Source organism: Phyllostomus hastatus, unplaced genomic scaffold (genome assembly GCF_019186645.2).
Source record: "Phyllostomus hastatus isolate PE091 unplaced genomic scaffold, TTU_PhHast_1.1 phas_contig_36, whole genome shotgun sequence".
Classification (NCBI taxonomy): domain Eukaryota; kingdom Metazoa; phylum Chordata; class Mammalia; order Chiroptera; family Phyllostomidae; genus Phyllostomus; species Phyllostomus hastatus.
In genome coordinates, this window is record NW_025333862.1 from 4,973,564 (window position 1) to 4,993,550 (window position 19,987).

Sequence of the window (19,987 nt, forward strand, 5' to 3'; positions counted from 1 at the left end):
CCCAGGCCACCGCTGGGGAGGGCGGTCCCAGAAGAGGCATGGCAGTCAGTGCAGAGTTGGGGAGGGAGGGCGAGGAAGCTTCAGGTGCGGACCACACGGAAGACCCATTTCACTGGTGTCACCATTGTTGCAGGGGAGTGGAGGGGAGACGGGAGCCCCACTTCGTGCCCCTTCCTTGCCTGTGCTCCCAGCCCACCAGGAAGAGGCCCCTCCCAGGCCCAGGCGGGGCTGCCCTCCTTCCCACCTCCACCTGCCCAGCATCTCAGGAGGACCTGAGAGTCTGCACAGGGCAGTCTGACTAGCTCAGCCCACCCCCTCTGGCTTTGTCTCCCCCGCCAGCCCCGTGCCCAGGATCAAGTGGCGCAAAGTGGATGGCTCCTTGTCCCCGCAGTGGGCCACAGCTGAGCCCACCCTGCAGATTCCCAGCGTCAGCTTCGAGGATGAGGGCACCTATGAGTGTGAGGCGGAGAACTCCAGGGGCCGAGACAGTGTCCAGGGCCGCATCATCGTGCAGGGTACGAGACAGGACACCCTCTTCCCACTTTGACCCCGTGCCTGACTGAGGCAGTCCACCCAAAAGTCAGGGAGGAGACGGGAAATCCCGTTGCTTAAGCCTTTGGCTCCAGGATGCACTGGATGTGGGAACAGAAGAGGCCACCTCAGAGTTCCAGTCGGTGTTGCAGAAAACAACCGGAAGGCTTTAGAATGATTTCAGATGCTAAAACAGCCAGTGACTTGGGCTCAAAGTGCCAGCTTTCTGGAGCCTGCTTCTCACACCCCAACCCAGAACACTGATAACGCCCTCTGCTGTCTGGCACAGGAACTGCAGCCCTGCAATTCTGGTCTGTTTAATGAGCTGGGGGCTCCTCCCAGCTTATCCCCAGCCTCTCTCTTCCTTGCACCCCACAGCCCAGCCGGAGTGGCTCAAGGTGATCTCGGACATGGAGGCTGACATCGGTTCCAGTCTGCGTTGGGGCTGTGCAGCAGCCGGCAAGCCCCGGCCCACAGTGCGCTGGCTGCGGAACGGGGACCCTCTGGCCTCCCAGGTAGCAGACGTGGGGCTTCCTCCCACACACAAATGGTCCTCTGCTCGCCAGCCGCCAGCCGGGTTCCCTCACTCCTCACTGCCTGTCCCCGCTCTGTGCTGCACCACGGGCAGCCCCTCTGGGCCAATTAGAGTGCCACAGGGTGTTTCCGGGTGCTTCTTCCCATCCCAGAGTCACACAGCTACAGGCTGGTCAACTGGATAGACTCTTGACTGGAGGGTCCAGAGACCTGGGCCCAGGCACAACTCAGCCACAAATACACTGTGTGGTCCTGTAGTCACTTCACCCACCTGGCGTCTCTCTGCTGATGTGCATGGAGGCCTGGGGAATTCCAGGTGGCTCTGAGATGGCACGGGGCATATGAACCCTGCCTCCAAGGAGTGCCAGCCTAGAGTCTTCACTGCACCACCACACCCACCTCTGTAGGCCTCCCCACAAGTGGTCCTGACACTCCTGACCCTGGGCGTGGCTCTTTTGCACAGACCCGGATAGAGGTGCTAGCCGGGGACCTGCAGTTCTCCAAGCTGAGCCTGGAGGACTCGGGCATGTACCAGTGTGTGGCAGAGAACAAGCACGGCACCATCTACGCTAGCGCCGAGCTGGCCGTGCAAGGTGAAGGGCCGGGGGAGGCTGGGACGTCTGCGGGGTCGGGGGTGGGGGGGGGCACAGGTGGGGCTCTCGGAGCCAACTCACGGCATTTCAAAACACACACACACCCTGGCAGTTCCCTGGCAGCTTCTGAGAAGAACTCAGGGATTTACGAAAGGAGATGAGACACTAAACTGAGGGCTCCCAGAGGACAAGGTCTCTGGTTTGTTCCATGTCTGGCACAGACAAGTCAAATAGTTTTTTGCAGTTACAAAAGAAAAGGTGGCAAAAGTCACTGGAAACCCAATCAGTTGGATCTGTGTCTAACCCAACCTCCTCAGCTCTGCATCTCAGTTCACTAATTCATAAAACAGCTGTTGTGAGGACTCAGTGAGATGACAGAGGTAAAAGCATAAAGGACCCAAAGCATAACAGGTGCCCGGTAAGTATGGGCTGCCGCTCACATTCTTACCGTCTGACTTGAGCTCGTAAAACTTCAGCTTTCTCAGCTGCAAAGTGGGCGCAGTAACGCTCACCTCCTCAAGTTGTGGTGAGGCCTAAGTAAGACTCATTCATTAACTCATTCAACCAATATTTACTCTGTACCTCCTCAGACAAGGTCTCTGCCATCAAGTCTCTTACAACCCAGCAGAGAAAGGGGGTCAAATAAACACAAAATCAATCATTAAATAAGATAATTTCAGCAGACCATTACAAAAATACAGTATAAGAAAAATCCACTAGAGGGGTAGGACTGAGGTGTGCCAGTGGGACGGGATGGTCAAGGAAGACCTCTCTGAGGAAGTCACTTTGGGGACGTGACCGGGGTGTAACCAGCCATGGGGAGATCTGGAGGATTTCCAAGCAAAATGTGCCAGAAGTGCAAAGGTCCGGAGGCAGGAAAGAAGTGTAGCATCTTCAAAGGACGAAAACAGCCCGGGTGATGGGAGCACACTGAGCGAGGGAGAGAATGGGGTGAGAAGGGATTGGAGAGGAGGGGCCTTAGTTCTGAGTACTTGTGAGAAGGAGGGCTTCATTCCGAGTGCCCGATTCACATTTTAAACACGATATTCCTGGCTGTTGTGTAGGAAAGAGATTGTAGAAAGAAAATAGAAAAACAGGAAGACCAATTAGGGGGCCTTTCAATAGTGCAGCAGGAGATTTGGTGGCGTGGTAGCAGTGGGGTGATAAGAAAAGGGTCTGGGTATTTGTGGAAGTGGTGCTAAGAGTCTCTCATGGCTTGACCATGAAGGGTGCATGAAGTGCTTAGCACACGGCCAGGTGATGTCTTAATCATGGGTACTGTGATGGCGGGCTGGATAACTGTGGGGTGCTCCCCTTTCCTTCCAGCACTGGCCCCCGACTTCAGGCTGAATCCTGTAAGGCGCCTGATCCCTGCAGCCCGCGGGGGAGAGGTCATTATCCCCTGTCAGCCCCGGGCAGCTCCAAAAGCTGTGGTGCTCTGGAGCAAAGGCACTGAGATTTTGGTCAACAGCAGCAGGTACAACCCGCACCGCACCCTACCCCACGCAATTCCTGCTCCCCTTCATTCTCCTTGGAGGTGAATCCCTCCCCAGGACTACAGTGTGTCTGTGGGGGGGGCGGGGCGGATCTCCTCTGTCCTTGCTACAGAGTGACTGTAACTCCGGATGGCACGTTGATCATAAGAAACATCAGTCGGTCAGATGAAGGCAAATACACCTGCTTCGCTGAGAATTTCATGGGCAAAGCCAACAGCACCGGCATCCTGTCTGTGCGAGGTAAGGGGTGTGGTTTGGCCGAGGTTGGTGGACTCGGCCACCAGGGGGCGCCATACCTCCTCTTGGTCCTGCTCTTGTGGTCCCACAGTCCTCCCAGTTTGGTTTTGAGACTGCTCCAGGATGCAATTTCACTTGGGACCACCCTCTGGCTGCCATTCAGAATCTAGTCCTGGCTCCCTGCCACACCCTCAGGGGCTGCTGGGAGGTCAGGATACCGTTGCCATGCTGCCTCTTCTCATCCTGGGGCCTAGGGCCAACCCTTTTGCCTCATCTGCTCAGAGCCCTTGTTTTCCTGGCAGATGCAACCAAGATCACTCTGGCCCCCTCCAGTGCCGACATCAACTTGGGGGACAACCTGACCCTGCAGTGCCACGCCTCCCATGACCCCACCATGGACCTCACCTTCATCTGGACTTTGGATGACTTCCCCATTGACTCCGATAAGCCTGGGGGTCACTACCGGAGGGCCGGTGTGGTGAGGCCTGAGACCGAGGACCCAGGGCTCCTCCCTCCCTCTCAGTAGACAGGGTCCCCAAGATGTCCCTGCCCACCCCAGCCCCAAAGCCTTTCCCCATTCCCGCAGGAATGCCAACCGCGGCAAACTCACCCTCGGATGCGTAACCAGCCTCCTTCAGATTGGCAGTTCCCTGGATTGCCCCTAGTCCGTGCATTTAGGAGAAGTTAGGGACAAACCCGGAATTCTAGGTGCTCGTAAGACTCACCCCACCACCGCTCGCGTCGTCCTGCACCCCTGCCCCGCCAGCACGCACAGCCTCGTCCACTCGGACCACTGCTGACCGCCTTGTGTAATGAACTGTGGTTTGGTGCCCAGAGGTGCTAGGTGGGGAGCAGCTGCCCCTCCCGCGGAACATATAGGGGCACCCAGGGAGCAGGGGACGCCAAGCCCTGCCTCCTGCGTGTCTCCGGCTCACTGGCTGGCCAGAGCCGGGCCCCCTGACCTGCCCTCCTCCTGTTCCCTGTGCACAGAAGGAGACGGTTGGGGATCTGACCATCCTGAATGCTCAGCTGCGTCACAGCGGAAAGTACACATGTGTGGCCCAGACGGTGGTGGACAGCGCGTCCAAGGAGGCCACAGTCCTGGTCCGAGGTAACAGGGTTTCCCACTCCCACCTCCAGCCCACTCCCTCAGAGGCCATCAGGGCTCTTCTGGCCTTTGCTCCCTAGCTCCCCTCCTCCGCCGGAGAGCTGTGGGGGGCGGGGGGGTTCTGCTGATAGAAGCTCCCTGAGTTGAACTTAGCTGGTGGTTCTTCGCAGATCCTAAGTGAATAGAATATTCCTCCTCCAAAACCAAAATTTTAAAAATCCATTCTTTAAGTTCATCTCAAGAGTGGAGAACTTGGCTGAGGCCAGAAATTTTCAGGGCCTAGCGCTTGGAAATCCAGACACACACATCTCTGTTCGAGGTGCTCTGTGACGCCTCCAGCCTTAGACAACACCCCTCCCCGCCACCACAAATCCACTGCCCCCCCCCCCACTCTCCCACCAGGTGTGTGTTTGTGGCGCCCTCTGCTGCCCCCACTTGGTCCTGCACCAGCCCAAACCAGCCTGGAGAAGGTTGGCTCGTTTGAAGCTGCCCAATTCTCACCCACAATTCTCTGACTTCTGGGTGCAGGTCCACCAGGTCCCCCAGGAGGTGTGGTGGTAAGGGATATTGGCGACACCACTGTCCAGCTCAGCTGGAGCCGTGGCTTCGACAACCACAGCCCCATTGCCAAGTACACCCTGCAAGCTCGCACTCCACCTGCAGGGAAGTGGAAGCAAGTTCGGACCAGTAAGTGTGAGCTGCCTCCCTGCACTGTCAGTGCTGATAAGGCCTGGCTGTGTGCCAGAAGTGGGGACGGGGGTCAGAAGGCTGGGGCTGAGCCTGGAGCTTCACAGAGGGACAAGCTTGGGCCATCTGCCCACAGAGCGCTCCCAGGCCAGAGGGGAGATGGGTTCCATGGATAGCCGGAGAGCAGGGTGAGAAGTGGGAGTGGCAGAGCTCGGTCTGCACCCTCGAAACACTGGCAGGAATATCACTGGGGCGATGACCACACACATCGGGATGTAGGGTGTGCAGACACCAGCAAAGGCTCCCGGGCAGGGAGGACTACTGGTTTTCTGGTCACTTCTGAAGGAGGTGCTGAACACTTAGTGTGGGTCAAGCTCCACATCGACGGTAGAGTACCAGGAAGTAGTTCAGGCCCAGTCCCTTCCCCCTCCACCCAGACCAATGAACAGATGCCGGAACACCAACTCGCTGGTACCTTGCAGATCCCGCCAACATTGAGGGCAATGCGGAGACCGCCCAGGTGCTGGGCCTCACACCCTGGATGGACTATGAGTTCCGGGTCATTGCCAGCAACATCCTGGGCACTGGGGAGCCCAGTGGGCCCTCCAGCAAAATCCGGACCAAGGAAGCAGGTCAGAGTCCTGTGTGTCCCACAGAGAAGCAACTCGGGGCACAGACCCTAGGCCCCCCTAAAGGCAGCCCTGAGCAGACCGCTGATACGCAGAGCTCCAGCCCTGGGGCCAGGCCTCGGACTATCCAACCAGACAGACAGACGGGGAAGGAGCGCGGTTCAGGGCCAGGCCGCTGAGCTGCTCGGTGCTGCGGGCCCTGGGCCCAGCCTGTCCACAGACCTCGCTTAAAACACTGGCCGACCTTACACCTCTATGAATCTACAATATCTCTAAACAAAAAGCTTTTTTTTTTTTCATGGAAAAGCCAAAGTTTGGAAAAGGGAAGGGTCACACTGGCAAAGCCTGGACTTGAACCCAGGACCATGGGGTGGTGGGCAGATGTCCTCCTGGGAACTGCATGAGCTGCAAAAATCAGTTCATGAGGAAGGTGTGAGTGTGAGAGTGTGTGTAAGTAGGTGCGTGTGCATGTGCATGAGAGTGAGTGACTGGGTGTGTGTGTTGTGCAGAGGCCTAGGGAAGCGTCAGCATCTCCAAACCCTCCAGGTGGTTCCTCTGGGAGCAGGAGGACTGGACGCCTGCCCACAAGCTCCTGAAAGGCAGTGTCAGGGTCAGACGGGGAAGGAAGGGAAGAGACCCGGGCGGGCTCTGCCGGGGCTCCTGCCCACCATCGGAGCCTTCCGCAGGTCTGCAGGCGCGGCACGAGAGCCCGTTGGTACACACAGGCCCAGGGAAAAGCGCCAGGACTGAAAATCTGCCTCCGTAAGTGGAGGGCAGGGAAAGACCCTAGAAAGAGGCAGGACCCTCCGTCTGGCAAGTAACAGGGCTTATTGAGGGGACTGACGGGCGGGTGGACTTGAGCAGCTGCCAGGTGAGGTGTTGTGCTCTGTGCTGCCAGCCAGGCCCCGGAGAGTTACACAGGGTAAGGGGGGAGTACTCAGAGGCACTAAGTACTAGGTGCTAATGGATATTGCCGGGCACAGGAAATTACTTTGCATGCTCGAGCAGGTCAAGGGCCTATTCCAGGAACCAGCAAGAGGCAGGAGGCAGGGGAGGGATGCTGATTTGTGTCAGAAGGAACATCGATCCGACAGTCTCTGAGGGGGTTTCGGAAAGAAGCCTCCATTCTGGTTTGAAGGACGTACAGCGGTCACTTCGAGGAACAGTCCCTCCTCCACAGAGCCCAGATCTGGGGTGGGCAGCACGGACTCAGGGCCCCGCCTCTGCGGCCCCGCCCACCCAGGCCCGCCCTCTGCAGGTGTGGCGTGGGTCTGCCTTCCCCGTAGATTCCAGTGTGCCCCTGCGGGGCTCTCTGGGCTCTTTCTGGGGTCATTCAGCGTTTCTAACTGGCACTGCTCCTGAGTGAGGAACTCAGAAGCAGCAAGGTCTTCGACCGGACCTCCTGCAGAGGAAGTGTGGGGCGGGGCCTCCTGCGCTCCTGCGGCCCTGGAGCCGATGAGCACGGAGACAGCTGCGGTGCAGGGGGCAGACGGAGGGCTCTGAAATCGGAAGAACGAGTTCAATTCCGGCTGTGACATTTATTAGCTGCCTGACCTTCGGCTGGTCACTTCCCTGCACTGAGCCTTAGTGCCTCCGCCCTGAAAAGGGCGATGAAAACACCCAGCTCTCAGGGGCAGACGGGCCAGGTCTCTAAGGGCTCCTTGCAGATCACAAGCCCCAAACTAGTCGTCCAGCCAAGCGCTAAGTCTCTAGTTGCCGGGTCATTGGCAGAAATATCCGGACCCTCAGCCACGCTACCCTGTGAAGCTTCATGAGCTGATGAAACATATTCTTGTTTTAGTATCACCCTTGTTGAATAATAGAGACAATTAGGACATTACAACTGCCGCAAGAAGAAAAACAATAATAAAACACCCTGCAACCCAAAAGAAGTGCTTTTTTGCATCGATGGCAGTTCTGGTTCACTTCCTGCCCGTAATCTCCAGCAAGCTGGAGCTGGTCTCTGTTACTCGGTTTAAGCCGACTGGGGAAGAGGACAGTGAGCATCTACGGGACACACACGTGCACACACTAGCCACTCTTGTTTAGGGTTATTCTCTTCACAGCCCCTTGAGATGAACATTATCCTCATCGTATGAAGGGGAATCAGGCTCAGAGAGGTTAAGTCACTTGCTCAGGAAACACAGCTAGTAAATGGCACAGGAAGGATTTGATCATGGGCCTGCCTGACTGCCGTGCCCACGTCCACAGGGACTGTTAGAGGACAGAGCCAGGGCCCTTCTGAAGGGGTGTCCCCATCCTAGAACACGTGACAGGCCTAGGCCCAGGGTTTCTGTCCCCTCACTGCCCGTTAACAAGCCACACCCGTGTCCCTCCGCCCTGACAGCCCCCTCGGTGGCCCCCTCGGGACTCAGCGGAGGTGGTGGAGCCCCTGGAGAGCTCATCGTCAACTGGACGGTAAGCTGCGGGGACAGAGGCAGAGTGTGCCTCCGGTTCTCTGGGGGACAGGTCCTGCCTCCCTCACCCCAGCGCTGCCTCGCCTCTGCCTGCAGCAGCCTGTGAGGCGGCCCCAGACAGAGCCACTGTACAGTCCGCTCCAGAGCGGGCGTCCCCTCCCCGCCCCAACACCTGCTGCCTCTCGCAGGAGCACCCACGCAGGACACAGACCACCCCAGGCACACGTGTCCTGGTGAAGGTTGGGTAGGGCCGGGGGGTGAGCAGGAACGCACCCGAGGCCCTTCACCCATGCCGCGCTCTCGCCCCCCAGCCCATGTCACGGGAGTACCAGAACGGAGACGGCTTCGGCTACCTGCTGTCCTTCCGCAGGCAGGGCAGCACGAGCTGGCAGACCGCCCGGGTGCTCGGCGCCGACACCCAGTACTTCGTCTACAGCAACGAGAGCGTCCGGCCCTACACGCCCTTTGAGGTTAAGATCCGAAGCTACAACCGCCGTGGGGACGGGCCTGAGAGCCTCACGGCCCTCGTGTACTCGGCTGAGGAAGGTGGGTCGCCCCGGGCCCACCCTGCACCCCACCCCAACTGCTTGTCCCTGGGGGGTAGGGTGGGTAATGCTACTCCCCATTCCCCACACCCCCTCAGCTCCATAGTTGGGGGGGACCACCTGGGTTCTAAGCCATTGGCCTCGTTTCTAGCCCTTGCCACCTGGCCCCCTCAGGCCTGGGGAAGGAAAGGGAGGCTCTCCGGTTTCCCTACCCCTCTTCCCCCACCCCATAAGGCCTACATCCTGGACCCTGGGCTAAAAAGTCCTGGGCAAGGGCCGTCACAGTGTGACGGCTGCTCTGCAGGACACAGGGAAACCCCAGGAATCCAAACCCATTCTTTATCGATCCCCAGAGCCCAGGGTGGCCCCCACCAAGGTCTGGGCCAAGGGGGTCTCATCCTCAGAGATGAACGTGACCTGGGAACCTGTGCAGCAGGACATGAACGGGATCCTCCTGGGGTACGAGGTGAGCACTGACCCGGGGGCGGGGGGGTTTCAAGGCCGGGGTGGGGCGCACCTCACAGCTCATCAGTCATTCCTTCCTGGACCACTCATTTGCTAATGTGCAAACAGTACCTGGTCTGTGTAGCACCCTGAATGCAGCCTTAGCTAAGCCCCCACAGCTGGGGCTCACTGGGGAGGGCAGGCCTTGGAGCAAAGGCGAGGCTAGCCCGAGCACTGGAAGGTGTGGGCGCCTAGGAGAGGAGGGGCAGGGCAGGTTCTGGAAGGGGCGCGGCCTGTCCCTTCCATGCCGGGGCCCAGCTAGTGTGGTACCCTCAGGCCGCAGAGAATAGCATGGCCCCCCTATGTACTAACTGATCATTGCATCCCCAGGAAACACTGGGCCCAGCAGTTTCTGGCCTGAGCCCTGGACCTCTGATGAGTCCACACTAGGGTGGGTGTGGAGTAGGAGGAGGGAGAGGAACCCGAGAGGAAGGGGAAAAGGAAAAGCAAGGAATATCACATGTCCCTGCCTCAGGAAGGGCCCTCCGGCCTGATTACCAGTGCTGTGGTTAATGCCACTGCTGGAGCACAACAGGTGAGACCAGCCCCGCTGAGGACAGGACTCCCAGCTCCACCTCTGATGTGGGAGAATAGTTTGCAGGTCTTAATATTATGATGGCTACTGAAAGGGGTTTGCACTTTTGGGGCAGCCATTATAAGTTGGCAGGGGATTGGGGGACAACTCTGCAAGTGCAAATATGCATCTCATAATCTGTAAATAATCATGTAGGTTAGGTTCCAGTAGGTCACTGACTATATGCCCATCCCCCACTCTCACCGGCCACCACCAGCTCCCTGCTGGGCACTGGCAAGGCAGCAGGGACTTACCCTCACGGACTTGTCCCTGCTCTCTTGAAGCTCTCGATCCAATGTCCAGCTTCTGAGACTCAAGACTGAGTCATGCCCTGGTCAGGTAGCTCAGTTGGTTAAAGCTTCATCCTGATACCACAAGGCTGTGGGTTCAATCCCCAGTCAGGGCACATACAAGAATCAACCAAAGAGGACTTCTGGCCAAGACAGAGGCATAGGTAGACACACTGTGCTTCCTCGCACAACCAAAAGAAGGACAACAACAACTTAAAAACAAAAAGCAACCAGAACTGACAGAAAACCAAACTATGGAAGTCCAACAACCAAGGAGTTAAAGAAGAAACACTCATTCAGACCAGTAGGAAGGGCAGGGACGGGCAGCCGGGACTCACAGCAAGGCAGCGGCTGGTGGACCTGGCGAGGTGGTGGGTTGTGGAGCGGACGGTCCCACATCACGTGCAGATAAACCTGGAGGAACAACGGGGGAGCGAAACAGACTGCACAACCCAAGGTTCCAGTGTGGGAAAATAAAGCCTCAAGCCTCTGACTGAAAACACCTGTGGGGGTTGAGGCGGCAGTGGGAGAAACTCCCAGCCTCACAGGAGAGTTCGTTGGAGAGACCCACAGGGTCCTAGAATGTACACAAGCCCACTCACATGGGAATCAGCACCAGAAGGGCCCAGTTTGACTGTGTGTAGTGGGGGAAGTGATTGAAAACCGGCAGAGAGCAGAGCAAGCACCATTGTTCCCTCTCAGACCCCTGCCTCACATACAGCATCATAACCCAGGGACTAGGTTGCCCCACCCTGGTGAACACCTAAGGCTCCACCCCTCACTACATAACAGATGTGTTGAGACAAAAAAAGATGACCCAAATGAAGGAACAGATCAAAGCTCCAGAAAAAATACAACTAAGTGACAAAGAGATAGCCAACCTATCAGAACAGTTGCACGGTTCAAAACACTTATAATCAGCATGCTCACAGAATTGGTTGAATTTGGTTGCAAATTAGAGGAAAAAATGAAGGCTATGAAGAGTGAAATAAAGGAAAATGTACAGGGAACCAACAGTGAAGGAAAGGAAACAGGGACTCAAATCAATGATGTGGACCAGAAGGAAGAAAGAAACATTCAACCAGAACAGAATGAATAAACAAGAATTCAAAAAAATGAGGAGAGGCTTAGGAACCTCCAGGACATCTTTAAACATTCCAACATCCGAATCATAGGGGTGCCAGAAGGAGAAGAGGAAGACCAAGAAATGGAAAACTTATTTGAAAAAATAATGAAGGAGAACTTCCCCAATCTGGCAAAGGAAATAGACTTCCAGGAAGTCCAGGAAGCTCAGAGAGTCCCAAAGAAGTTGGACACAAGGAAGCACACACCAAGGCACATCATAATTATATAACCCATGATTAAAGATAAGGAGAGAATCCTAGAAGCAGCAAGAGAAAAGGAGACAGTTATCTACAAAGGAGTGCCCATAAGACTGTCAGTTGATTTCTCAAAAGAAATCTTGCAGGCAAGAAGGGGCTGGAAAGAAATATTAAAAGACACGAAAGGCAAGGACCTCCACCCAAGATTGCTCTAGTCAGCAAAGCTATCATTTAGAGTGGGAGGGCAGATAAAGTGCTTTCCAGATAAGGTCAAGTTAAAGGAGTTCATCATCACCAAGACCTTATTATATGAAATGTTAAAGGGACTTATCTAAGAAAAAGATAAAAAATATGAGCAGCAAAATGCCAACAAACTCACAGTTATTAACAACCAAACCTAAAACAAAAACAAAAACAAAATCAAACTAAGCAGACAAGTAGAACAGGAAAAGAACCACAGAAATGGAGATCACATGGAGGGTTATCAACAGGGGAGTTGGAGGGGGAGAGAGGGGGAAAAGGTACAGAGAATAAGTAGCATAGATGGTAGGTAGAAAATAGACAGGGTGGTGTTAAGAACAGTATAGGAATTGTAGAAGGCAAAGAACTTACACGTATGACCCATGGACATGAACTAAAAAGGGGGAATGCGGGTGGGAGGGGGTGTGCAGGGTAGAGGGGAATAAAGGGGCAGGAGGAAATGGGACAACTGTAATAGCATAATAAATAAAATATATTTAATTAAAAAATTTCTAAATGAATTTATGTTTAAAAAAACAATGAATGCATAAGTAATTGGAACAACAAATCCTTGTCTCTCTCTCTCTCCCTCTCTTTGTCTCTCCCTCTCTGCACCTCCTTCCTCTCTCGCTCTAAAATCAATTAAAAGAAAAAAAAAGGCTGAGTCACAAGGACCAGAGTGAGCAGGAGAGGAACAGAATGTAGGTGACCAGGGCCAGGGTCAGGGGGCTCTGAGGTCCTGAACCTAGCTGCTCACCCTAGGGTGTCCTGGTCCCCTTCAGATTCGCTACTGGAAAGTTGGGGACAAAGAAGCAGCCGCTGACCGAGTGAGGACAGCAGGGCTGGACACCAGTGCTCGAGTCACTGACCTGCACCCCAACACCAAGTACCATGTGACCGTGCGGGCCTACAACCGAGCGGGCACTGGGCCCGCCAGCCCTTCCGCCAATGCCACGACCATGAAGCCCCGTGAGTCTGTTGGCCCAGCGTGAGGGAGGGGCGTGTCTTTGGGGTGGGGGGTTCCTATGTCCTCCAACACAAGACAGATGCTCTCGCCCAGTGGTCCTCAACCTTTTGGCACGAGGGGCAGGTCTTGGGGAAGACAGTGTTTCCACAGGCCAGGGCTGGAGGGGTGGTTTGGGGATGATTCAAGTGCATTGTGTTCAGGCTCATCTCCTGCGGTGCAGCCTGGCTCCTAACAGGCCCAGGCTGGTACCGGTCCACAGCCCGGGGGTGGCGACACCTGCTTCAGCCCAGAAGCCCTGGGCTGGACTGAAACAGGACAGCAAGCCCAGAGAAAATAAGGGGGTGGAGTTCATGGCTTCTGAATGGCTCTCTTCTCCAGACTTTGCGTTTTCACGGGCTTGTGTCTTAGGCAGCTATGACTGAATGTTCTGGCCTACCTGCTGAGGCAGACATTTATGAAAAGGCTGGCTAAAGGCAGGGGCGGCAGGGCGGTGGTGGGGAGGGTGGCGGTGAGAAAACATTCAGAAGCGCCCAACTTCCTCCCTCCTCTGGCAGCTCCACAGCGACCTCCTGGCAACATCTCCTGGACTTTCTTGAGCTCCAGACTTAGTGTTAAGTGGGACCCTGTGGTCCCTCTCCGAAATGAGTCTGCAGTCACTGGCTATAAGGTAAGGAAGGGATCCGGCCAGCACTGAATGGTGAGGAACAGCCCAGCTGCATCCCCAGGGCACACAGGAGGGCTGCCATTTCTAGCAGGAGCGACCTGAGGCAGACACAGGCAAAGCGTCTGTGACTGTGAGACGTAGCAGGTGCAGGAGTGGTTCTCCAGGTAACTGGCAGTAGACGCCATAAGAAAGGGGGTAGGCGGTGCTGTTACTGGACGGGACTGGGCCTGAGGGATCTGCTTGGGCCAGCCCGGAGTGTGTGGGTTTTGACCTTGTGCAGGCAAGATTTCACAACACAGGCCAGGTGACTTCGAGAGTATGTTTCGTAAAGCTGGGGACAATGAAATGAAGGAAAGGCTTAGGATAGAGCCTAGGCAGACTGCTTTGACCTTTTAGAAGCGTTATTAGAAAGAAGTAGACCACGCTGGGCTGCATGAGCTCGCTGAGAAGCAGAAGTCGCAGCCGCCACAGCGAGCCCAGATGGGGCTGCCGTCAGCCCACTGGGAAGCCAGAGGGAAGGGGGCCTTGGAGACAGACAGGGTCAGGGGGTTAGCCCCAGATGAGTTGCTGCTGCCCACTGCTCTCCTGGTTGCAAGTCTTGCGGGGACCCCCAGAGGTTAGGAGAAAGAGCAGAGATACTTGCTAAGTGAGAAAGGTGTGGGTGTGCTCTAGAGAGAGCAGAGCTGGGTCTTTTGTTGGCTTTCGGCAATCCCAGGGGAGGTCTCAGGGGAGGGTCTTACAGAATGTTCGATAGCTTTCCAGATGTGTCCTTCGATATGATGATTCACTGAAATGTGCGTCCAGAGGGGTCAGGGCTATTTTCTGGTTAGTTTCACTTTTAAAGAACACCATCAAAGAGGGAGGGAATGTGTAAACTGTGTGCTTCTAATTGTCCTTAGGGAAGACAAAGCCTTGTGATTCATTAACTGGCTGTAAATTGTTCCAATTGTTTGGCCTTGTTTAATTCTTTTGTCTCAGTTTCCCTTATTCCATTTGTCAAGGACTACTTTCCCTAGCTTCTCACTGTCCTGCCCCGGTATATATGGCTGCAGAAAGGCAGGGCTCATGGGGGCAGCGATGGGCTAGGTGAAATCTGGGGTCCTCCTAGCCTAAGGGGTCTGCAAAAACAGTACAGCTGCTTGCAAGCTTTTCTCCAGCCATGAGGCTCTTGTTCAAGAGCCGGGTCCTGTTCAACCTGAAACAGAAGGTGGGAGGAAGCGGGCGCTCCAGGGCCCAGAACCACAGGGGCTCCTCCCAGAGCCTGGAGCTGGGGAAGAGAGAAGAACCGGCCTTGGTTAAGTAGCTGCACTGGGCTTCACCTCCCCACAGATGCTGTACCAGAATGACTTACACCCGACCGCCACGCTCCACTTCACCAGCAAGAACCGGATAGAAATCGCAGTTCCCGAAGACAACGGCCATGCCCTGGTGCAGATTCGGGCCACGGGGCCTGGTGGGGACGGGACCCCTGCGCAAGTCCACATCGCGAGGAATGGAGGTGCTGCCTCTCCCCTCCCAGCCCCCCAGGAGTATTAGGGCCCATTCAGATGCCTGGTGAGGGAATCTTTCACACTCAGGCCAGCGCCAGTCCTGCCAGACGCTCCAGGGGAGAGAGGAAAGCAGGCGGGAGCCAAGTGCCAAGTAGCCCTGGGCCTGCCCTTGCTCTCCCTCCCCCAACCCCAGCACCCCCAAAGGCTGGGGAAGTGTGAGCTCTTTTCAGGGGGACAGGGGAGGCTGAGGACCACAAAGCCAAGGCCCTACAAGTCCTATAGGAGTGGGGCTGAGATCACACTGCATCCTGAAAGCCTGCCCTCTGTGAGCCCCCACGGAAAGGTCTGGATTCGTCCAGAGAGGGGGGTGGGGTGGGGCGGGCCCAGCCAACCCAGCCCCTCATGTCTGTCCCTTGCTTCCAGGCACCAGCATGATGGTGGAGAACTCAGCCGTCCGCCCAGCCCCACGCTCCGGCGCCGTCCTCTCCCACTCCCTGGCGATGCTGATCCTCATGGGCTGCCTGGAGCTCTGACTCGCACCCCTCCCTCTCCACCACGGCCAGACACCCACCTCGGATGGACGCAGCCAGCTGGCCCCGGTCCCTTCCTGATGCCGAGATGGCCCAACACTGTGCCTGAGAATGGCTGGCTCTAAATACCTACTTTAGACAGTGCCCTTTTTGTAGGAGGTAGGTGTTTCATATTCTGCCACAGGACAGAACCCACGTGAGGATTTTTTTTCTTTAAATCAAGAGGCACCAGGCAGTAACTTCCGTGATGGCACCGAGCCCTCACCCGGGCCCTCTCGGCTGCCTGGGCGGCCAGAACAGGCCCCTGGGAAGGAAGGGTCTGAAGCATCTAGCTGCACGTCTGTGGAGGCAGCACCCTGGGACGGCACCTGGACTCTGTCCCCTGAGAGCCGACACCCAGACCCGCGGGGACTCCGGATGTGGCCGGGCTGAAGTGGGACGAGGCACAAACAGACATCCCCCAGCCTAAGGCGAGAGCCAACCCTGGGACCAAGGACTCGCTGACTTTCTCAGGGGGCAACACGGCCAGACCCTGACACAGCCCTCAATGGCTCCCTGGAGGCCCTGGCCACCTGGCCAGTGGCCGAGCACCAGAGCCCCGTATCGGGGGCCAAGGGCCCCCAGCCCTGCAGCTCGGGGTGGGGGGACCCTCCAGACTCCTGGGGCTGAGGGCCGATGAGAGCTCAGAGGCCGGGACACCGGGGGGAGAGGGGCACCAGACTCAGCCTGATGTGCCCTGTTAGCCAACACTGCCGACCCGACCCTGTCACCTCTGAGGGACAGAGGCCACTACAGGTGGCTGGGTGACTAAAGGGCTTATCTTGGGGAGGCCCCTCCCCAGCAAGACCCATCCCGCACAGTCCCTCCGGGGATGGGGCAGGAGACCTGAGATGGGGGCGTGTGCCGCCCTCTTCCTCCAGCTCAGCCCGCAGGCCCCAGGATTCCACTCTCCCAGCGCGGCCCCCTCACGCCCGGAGAGTAAATGGCATCAGTTCTGTGTGCCGCAGAGTCGGGAGCTGTCTGAGAAGGACAACAGATAAATGTGGCCCTGCCTGCTCTCAGGAACACCCAGGACCACCTGGCAAGACCTGTCCCTGGATGCCTGAAACCGCTCTTTTGCATTTCCCCAGAAGAAAAAGAGGTTAATAAATGCTCTGGGTATATTACCAGTCAGAACATCGGAGCTGGAGGAGGCTTTGGGGCTCACCTTGTCCAAGCCCCTCACTTCACAGATGAGGAAACTGAGCTCGAACTTCCCAAGGTCACACAGTGTGACCGTGATGGGGCTCAGACAAGGGCTGGAGTCTCCAGTCTCCTTGTCCATCCAGAGGAGGGGTCAGTGCCGAATGGCCAGGGCCTGGTAACATGGTGGTTAAGAAGGAGGGTGGGCTATGAAAACTCTGCTTTAAGAGGTTCTGGTGGGGATCATGGGGGTAAGCGACCTGGTGGGTCCCAGCCCACGGCGTGGGCAGACTCCAGGAGACATCGGTCCTTCTTTGCCTCCTGGGCCCAGCGTCTGCTAGGACCTCCATACACAGTGCTGGCTTGAGCCCCCGCCCCCCTTACCTTTGCTCCAAGAAGAGGCCACAGCAAGGACAGGGATCCCCAAATGCAGGAAGTAGTAGCAACACAACCTGTGCTCTGACAGGTGGCCCGTGACATCCAGGAGCATCAGGACAGGCATCCTGTAGGGGACAGGCCCCCTAAGCCTGATTTCTGTAGTTTATAGTTAGAGCTCTATTTTGCTATGGTTTTTTAAACTTTTAAGTCCTGCTCTATTTTCCTGGGCAGGTTTATGTTGAAGTTTTTACCCACTACAGTTTTTTAGAAAGGTAAGCTCACACCCTTCTCCTTACCACTGCGGCACCGCCCCCACCCCCAGCCCAGGACATCAGATCCCGCCCTCCTCACCTGCTCCCATCCAGCCCCTCATGCAAGGGGCTGGGGGCTCAGCTATGCGACCATTCCGTTACAGGGACCCCGACCTCAGCCCAACATCCATGTTGACCTCCGTGGCTGTGGTTTGGCCGTGCCCAGCTCCATCAGAAAGGGGATGCCCAAAGAAAGGAATCTTCTTCCAAGGTTTAGCTGATTCTGTCCTCACTGCCTTGGGCTGGGGCAGGGGAGCAGGGGACAGGTGTCAGTGCTGGCTAAGAGGGATGAGCTGGCTTGTGCCGACCCAGTGCGGCTGGAGGCTGCAGTCCCTGTTTGCTTGCGTCAAAGACACAACTAAGTGTCTTAGTTCTAAGGAGGCCCATTAGCAGCAGGGAGGAAGACAGGCCTGCTGGGAAGCTGAGGGGTGATACTCAACTAGCAAAACTCAGCCCCAGGAAAACCTAGCCACTGTGCAGGGACAGCTGCTCAGGGGGCGCAGACCTAAACTGAAGCCATGTCTGGCCACCTGAGACTTCAGGTAGAGCTCAGGTTTAATAAAAGTGTAGGTGACCTGAGGACACGCAGGCTTGTCACATGTAATAGCCTCCTGTTGGGAGGCCTGTACAGGGATTGCTGCAGGCAGAACAGTTAGATGGTTTCTCAGATTTCCTCCCTGCCCAAGGGGCCTCTGATTTTCCTCTTTGCTTGGAAGGGCTCGGGCAGTTGAGGGGGCTCACCCCTGCTGTGGTCTCGACTCGATTCTGGGTCTCTCTCATTCCAAGCTCCAGAGAGGCAGCAAGGGGGACAGCCACAAATGAGTCCTTTGCCCCAGTTTAGTGGCCAGTAAGTGCCTTGGGGACTGGGGACAGAGACAGCCTGCAGACACCACTGCAGGGCGCTGGGCACAAGTTCTCCATTCTGTACTCCCTTGGGCTCAGCCTGCAGGGCTGCCCGGTCCTCACTGCTCTGACTGACTCCACGTACACCTTGCCCTCAGGGAGGACAGCTCTCTCTGGATGGAGGCCTGGGGCCCAGCAAGGTCAGGTTGACTACGTGCGTCAAATGACACCGACGGAGCCAGGGAACAGAAGGGCCGTGGTGGCAAGGGGCGGCGGGTGCTTTTCTTCTGATGAGATGAGGAGACTGAGGTTAGACAGAAACGCCTCTGCAGCGAGACCCTGGAAGAGCAACAGGCTACCTCCTCTGTAAGAAAGCTTTGAGGAATTTTGACAGCCGTTGCTCTGGAGTCTAGGTTAGGTGAGGACTGGAGGGGTGGGGAGATGGCACAGGGTGGGTTGTCCTTCCAGGACTGAGATGCTTAGAACCACAAGGTGCTCGGCACTGGAAGTCTCAGAGCGCCTGTGCGCTGTGCCCCTGCAGTGCTGTCCCAGTCACGGAGGGAGAAGCCTCACCCAGGCAGTCTTTTCCCAGCATGCACCGCCTCTCGGCAGCCCCAGGCACCGCCCAGTCTGTGCCCTGGACAGGAGCCCAAGCCGACCAGGGATGTTGTACTCCCTGCATCCCTCCCTCGGCTAGAGGACTCTTTTCTTCCTGGCCTCAGAATATGACTGCCACTGGGCTCCTCTGTCACAGGGATAGCAGTGTCCTCAACCTTGGCCTTGAGGTCCAGAAGTGGTGCCCCATTTTCCTGGGTCGGCCTAACCTGGGCTCTGTCCTGGGGACAAAGGAGGTGGCCAGAGGCTGCTGGAGTGGTGTGAGGGGTTAGATGGGCGTTTTTAAGGGACTTCCAAGAGCTCCACGGAAAGAGTGCCTGGTCGCCGTGTATGTGTCTGTGAATGGTCACCGGCTTTGGGAGGGTGCAACGGAGGGAAACTGGGGAGGGAAAAGCGCGTCAGGTAGCCTTGCCAAGAGCCCTAGGAAGCCGAGTGCTTCCCGTTGGGCTGTCCCCTGCTTGGCCCCTGGACTCCAACTTTCTCGGCCCATCCAGGGCCTGCAGAGCTTCTTCAAGCTCCCGGCTCGGCAAGGCCCAGGGCTTCCCCAGGCCACTGACGTGACTCGGTTTGTGTTCGAATGCAACCACTCCCGCTGGCCTGTTGTCTGTCTCTCGTATTTATTGTGATGATAGTTACTGACTCTGGTAGCAAGCAGTTCTTAAATAAAGATGGTTTCTCAACCTGCAGAGGGAGCTGGCACCAGCTGTGGCTGTTTTTATCATCAGGCTAAAGCAACCTCCTCGTCCTGTTCCCTAACCCCAGGCTTGCATCCAGTAACTTCACCCTTCGCCCCATCAACTCTACGGAAGTCACAACACACAGCCCATATTGCTGCATTCAGTCCTGGCGGGGGAAAATCAGCCCACGGGGACTCTAAGGCAGGCCCAAGCAGTGCACAGGCAGGCATTTCGCTGGACTGGGTTGGCTTTGCCTAACACAACGGGCAGTAAAGGGCGCTCGTGGATGGTACTCCTGCAAGGTGCCCTGATAGTTAAGACATTGGAAGTACTGACCCAACTGCACTCAAGGGAAGTCTTCTCCCTGCCGAGAGGGAGTGGCCGCCACCTGGAGCCTCGAGGGGCCTCCAGTGTCTGCTCACAGCAGCCACAGTAGTTGAATTCCTAGGCAGTTTCTGGCTGCGACATTCTCCCATGCACCCAACAAACACGTACCAAGTGCCCGTTATGTCTCAGAGCTGTGCAGTGGCATGCCTGTGCAGCGCTGCAAGTGTTCCATCAGCTCCGAGCCAGGCAGGCAGGGCCCCACCACTCACGGCTTGGCCCTGTGCCCGGGGCCAGGT

The 19,987-nt window shown here is 56.7% G+C and overlaps 1 protein-coding gene across 2 annotated transcripts in view; it reads left to right on the plus strand.

Annotated features, from left to right (window-relative positions):
* Nucleotides 1-19,334, plus strand: part of CNTN2 (contactin 2) — a 34,728-nt gene extending 15,394 nt beyond the window's left edge. Inside the window, exons 8-23 of one of the 2 annotated variants that reach the window (XM_045841613.1) lie at nt 340-515; nt 910-1,046; nt 1,529-1,658; nt 2,985-3,135; nt 3,267-3,394; nt 3,694-3,869; nt 4,382-4,502; nt 5,028-5,186; nt 5,669-5,818; nt 8,163-8,233; nt 8,544-8,778; nt 9,131-9,243; nt 12,490-12,676; nt 13,229-13,341; nt 14,668-14,836; nt 15,252-19,334. In XM_045841613.1, coding sequence (XP_045697569.1) covers nt 340-515; nt 910-1,046; nt 1,529-1,658; nt 2,985-3,135; nt 3,267-3,394; nt 3,694-3,869; nt 4,382-4,502; nt 5,028-5,186; nt 5,669-5,818; nt 8,163-8,233; nt 8,544-8,778; nt 9,131-9,243; nt 12,490-12,676; nt 13,229-13,341; nt 14,668-14,836; nt 15,252-15,361 — 2,326 coding nt within the window. In that variant the 3' untranslated portion in view covers nt 15,362-19,334. Of the gene's footprint in view, nt 1-339; nt 516-909; nt 1,047-1,528; nt 1,659-2,984; nt 3,136-3,266; nt 3,395-3,693; nt 3,870-4,381; nt 4,503-5,027; nt 5,187-5,668; nt 5,819-8,162; nt 8,234-8,543; nt 8,779-9,130; nt 9,244-12,356; nt 12,409-12,489; nt 12,677-13,228; nt 13,342-14,667; nt 14,837-15,251 lie in introns of those variants that run through there. The other variant, XM_045841614.1, reaches the window with a different exon arrangement.
* The last annotated feature ends 653 nt before the right edge of the window (nt 19,335-19,987 follow it).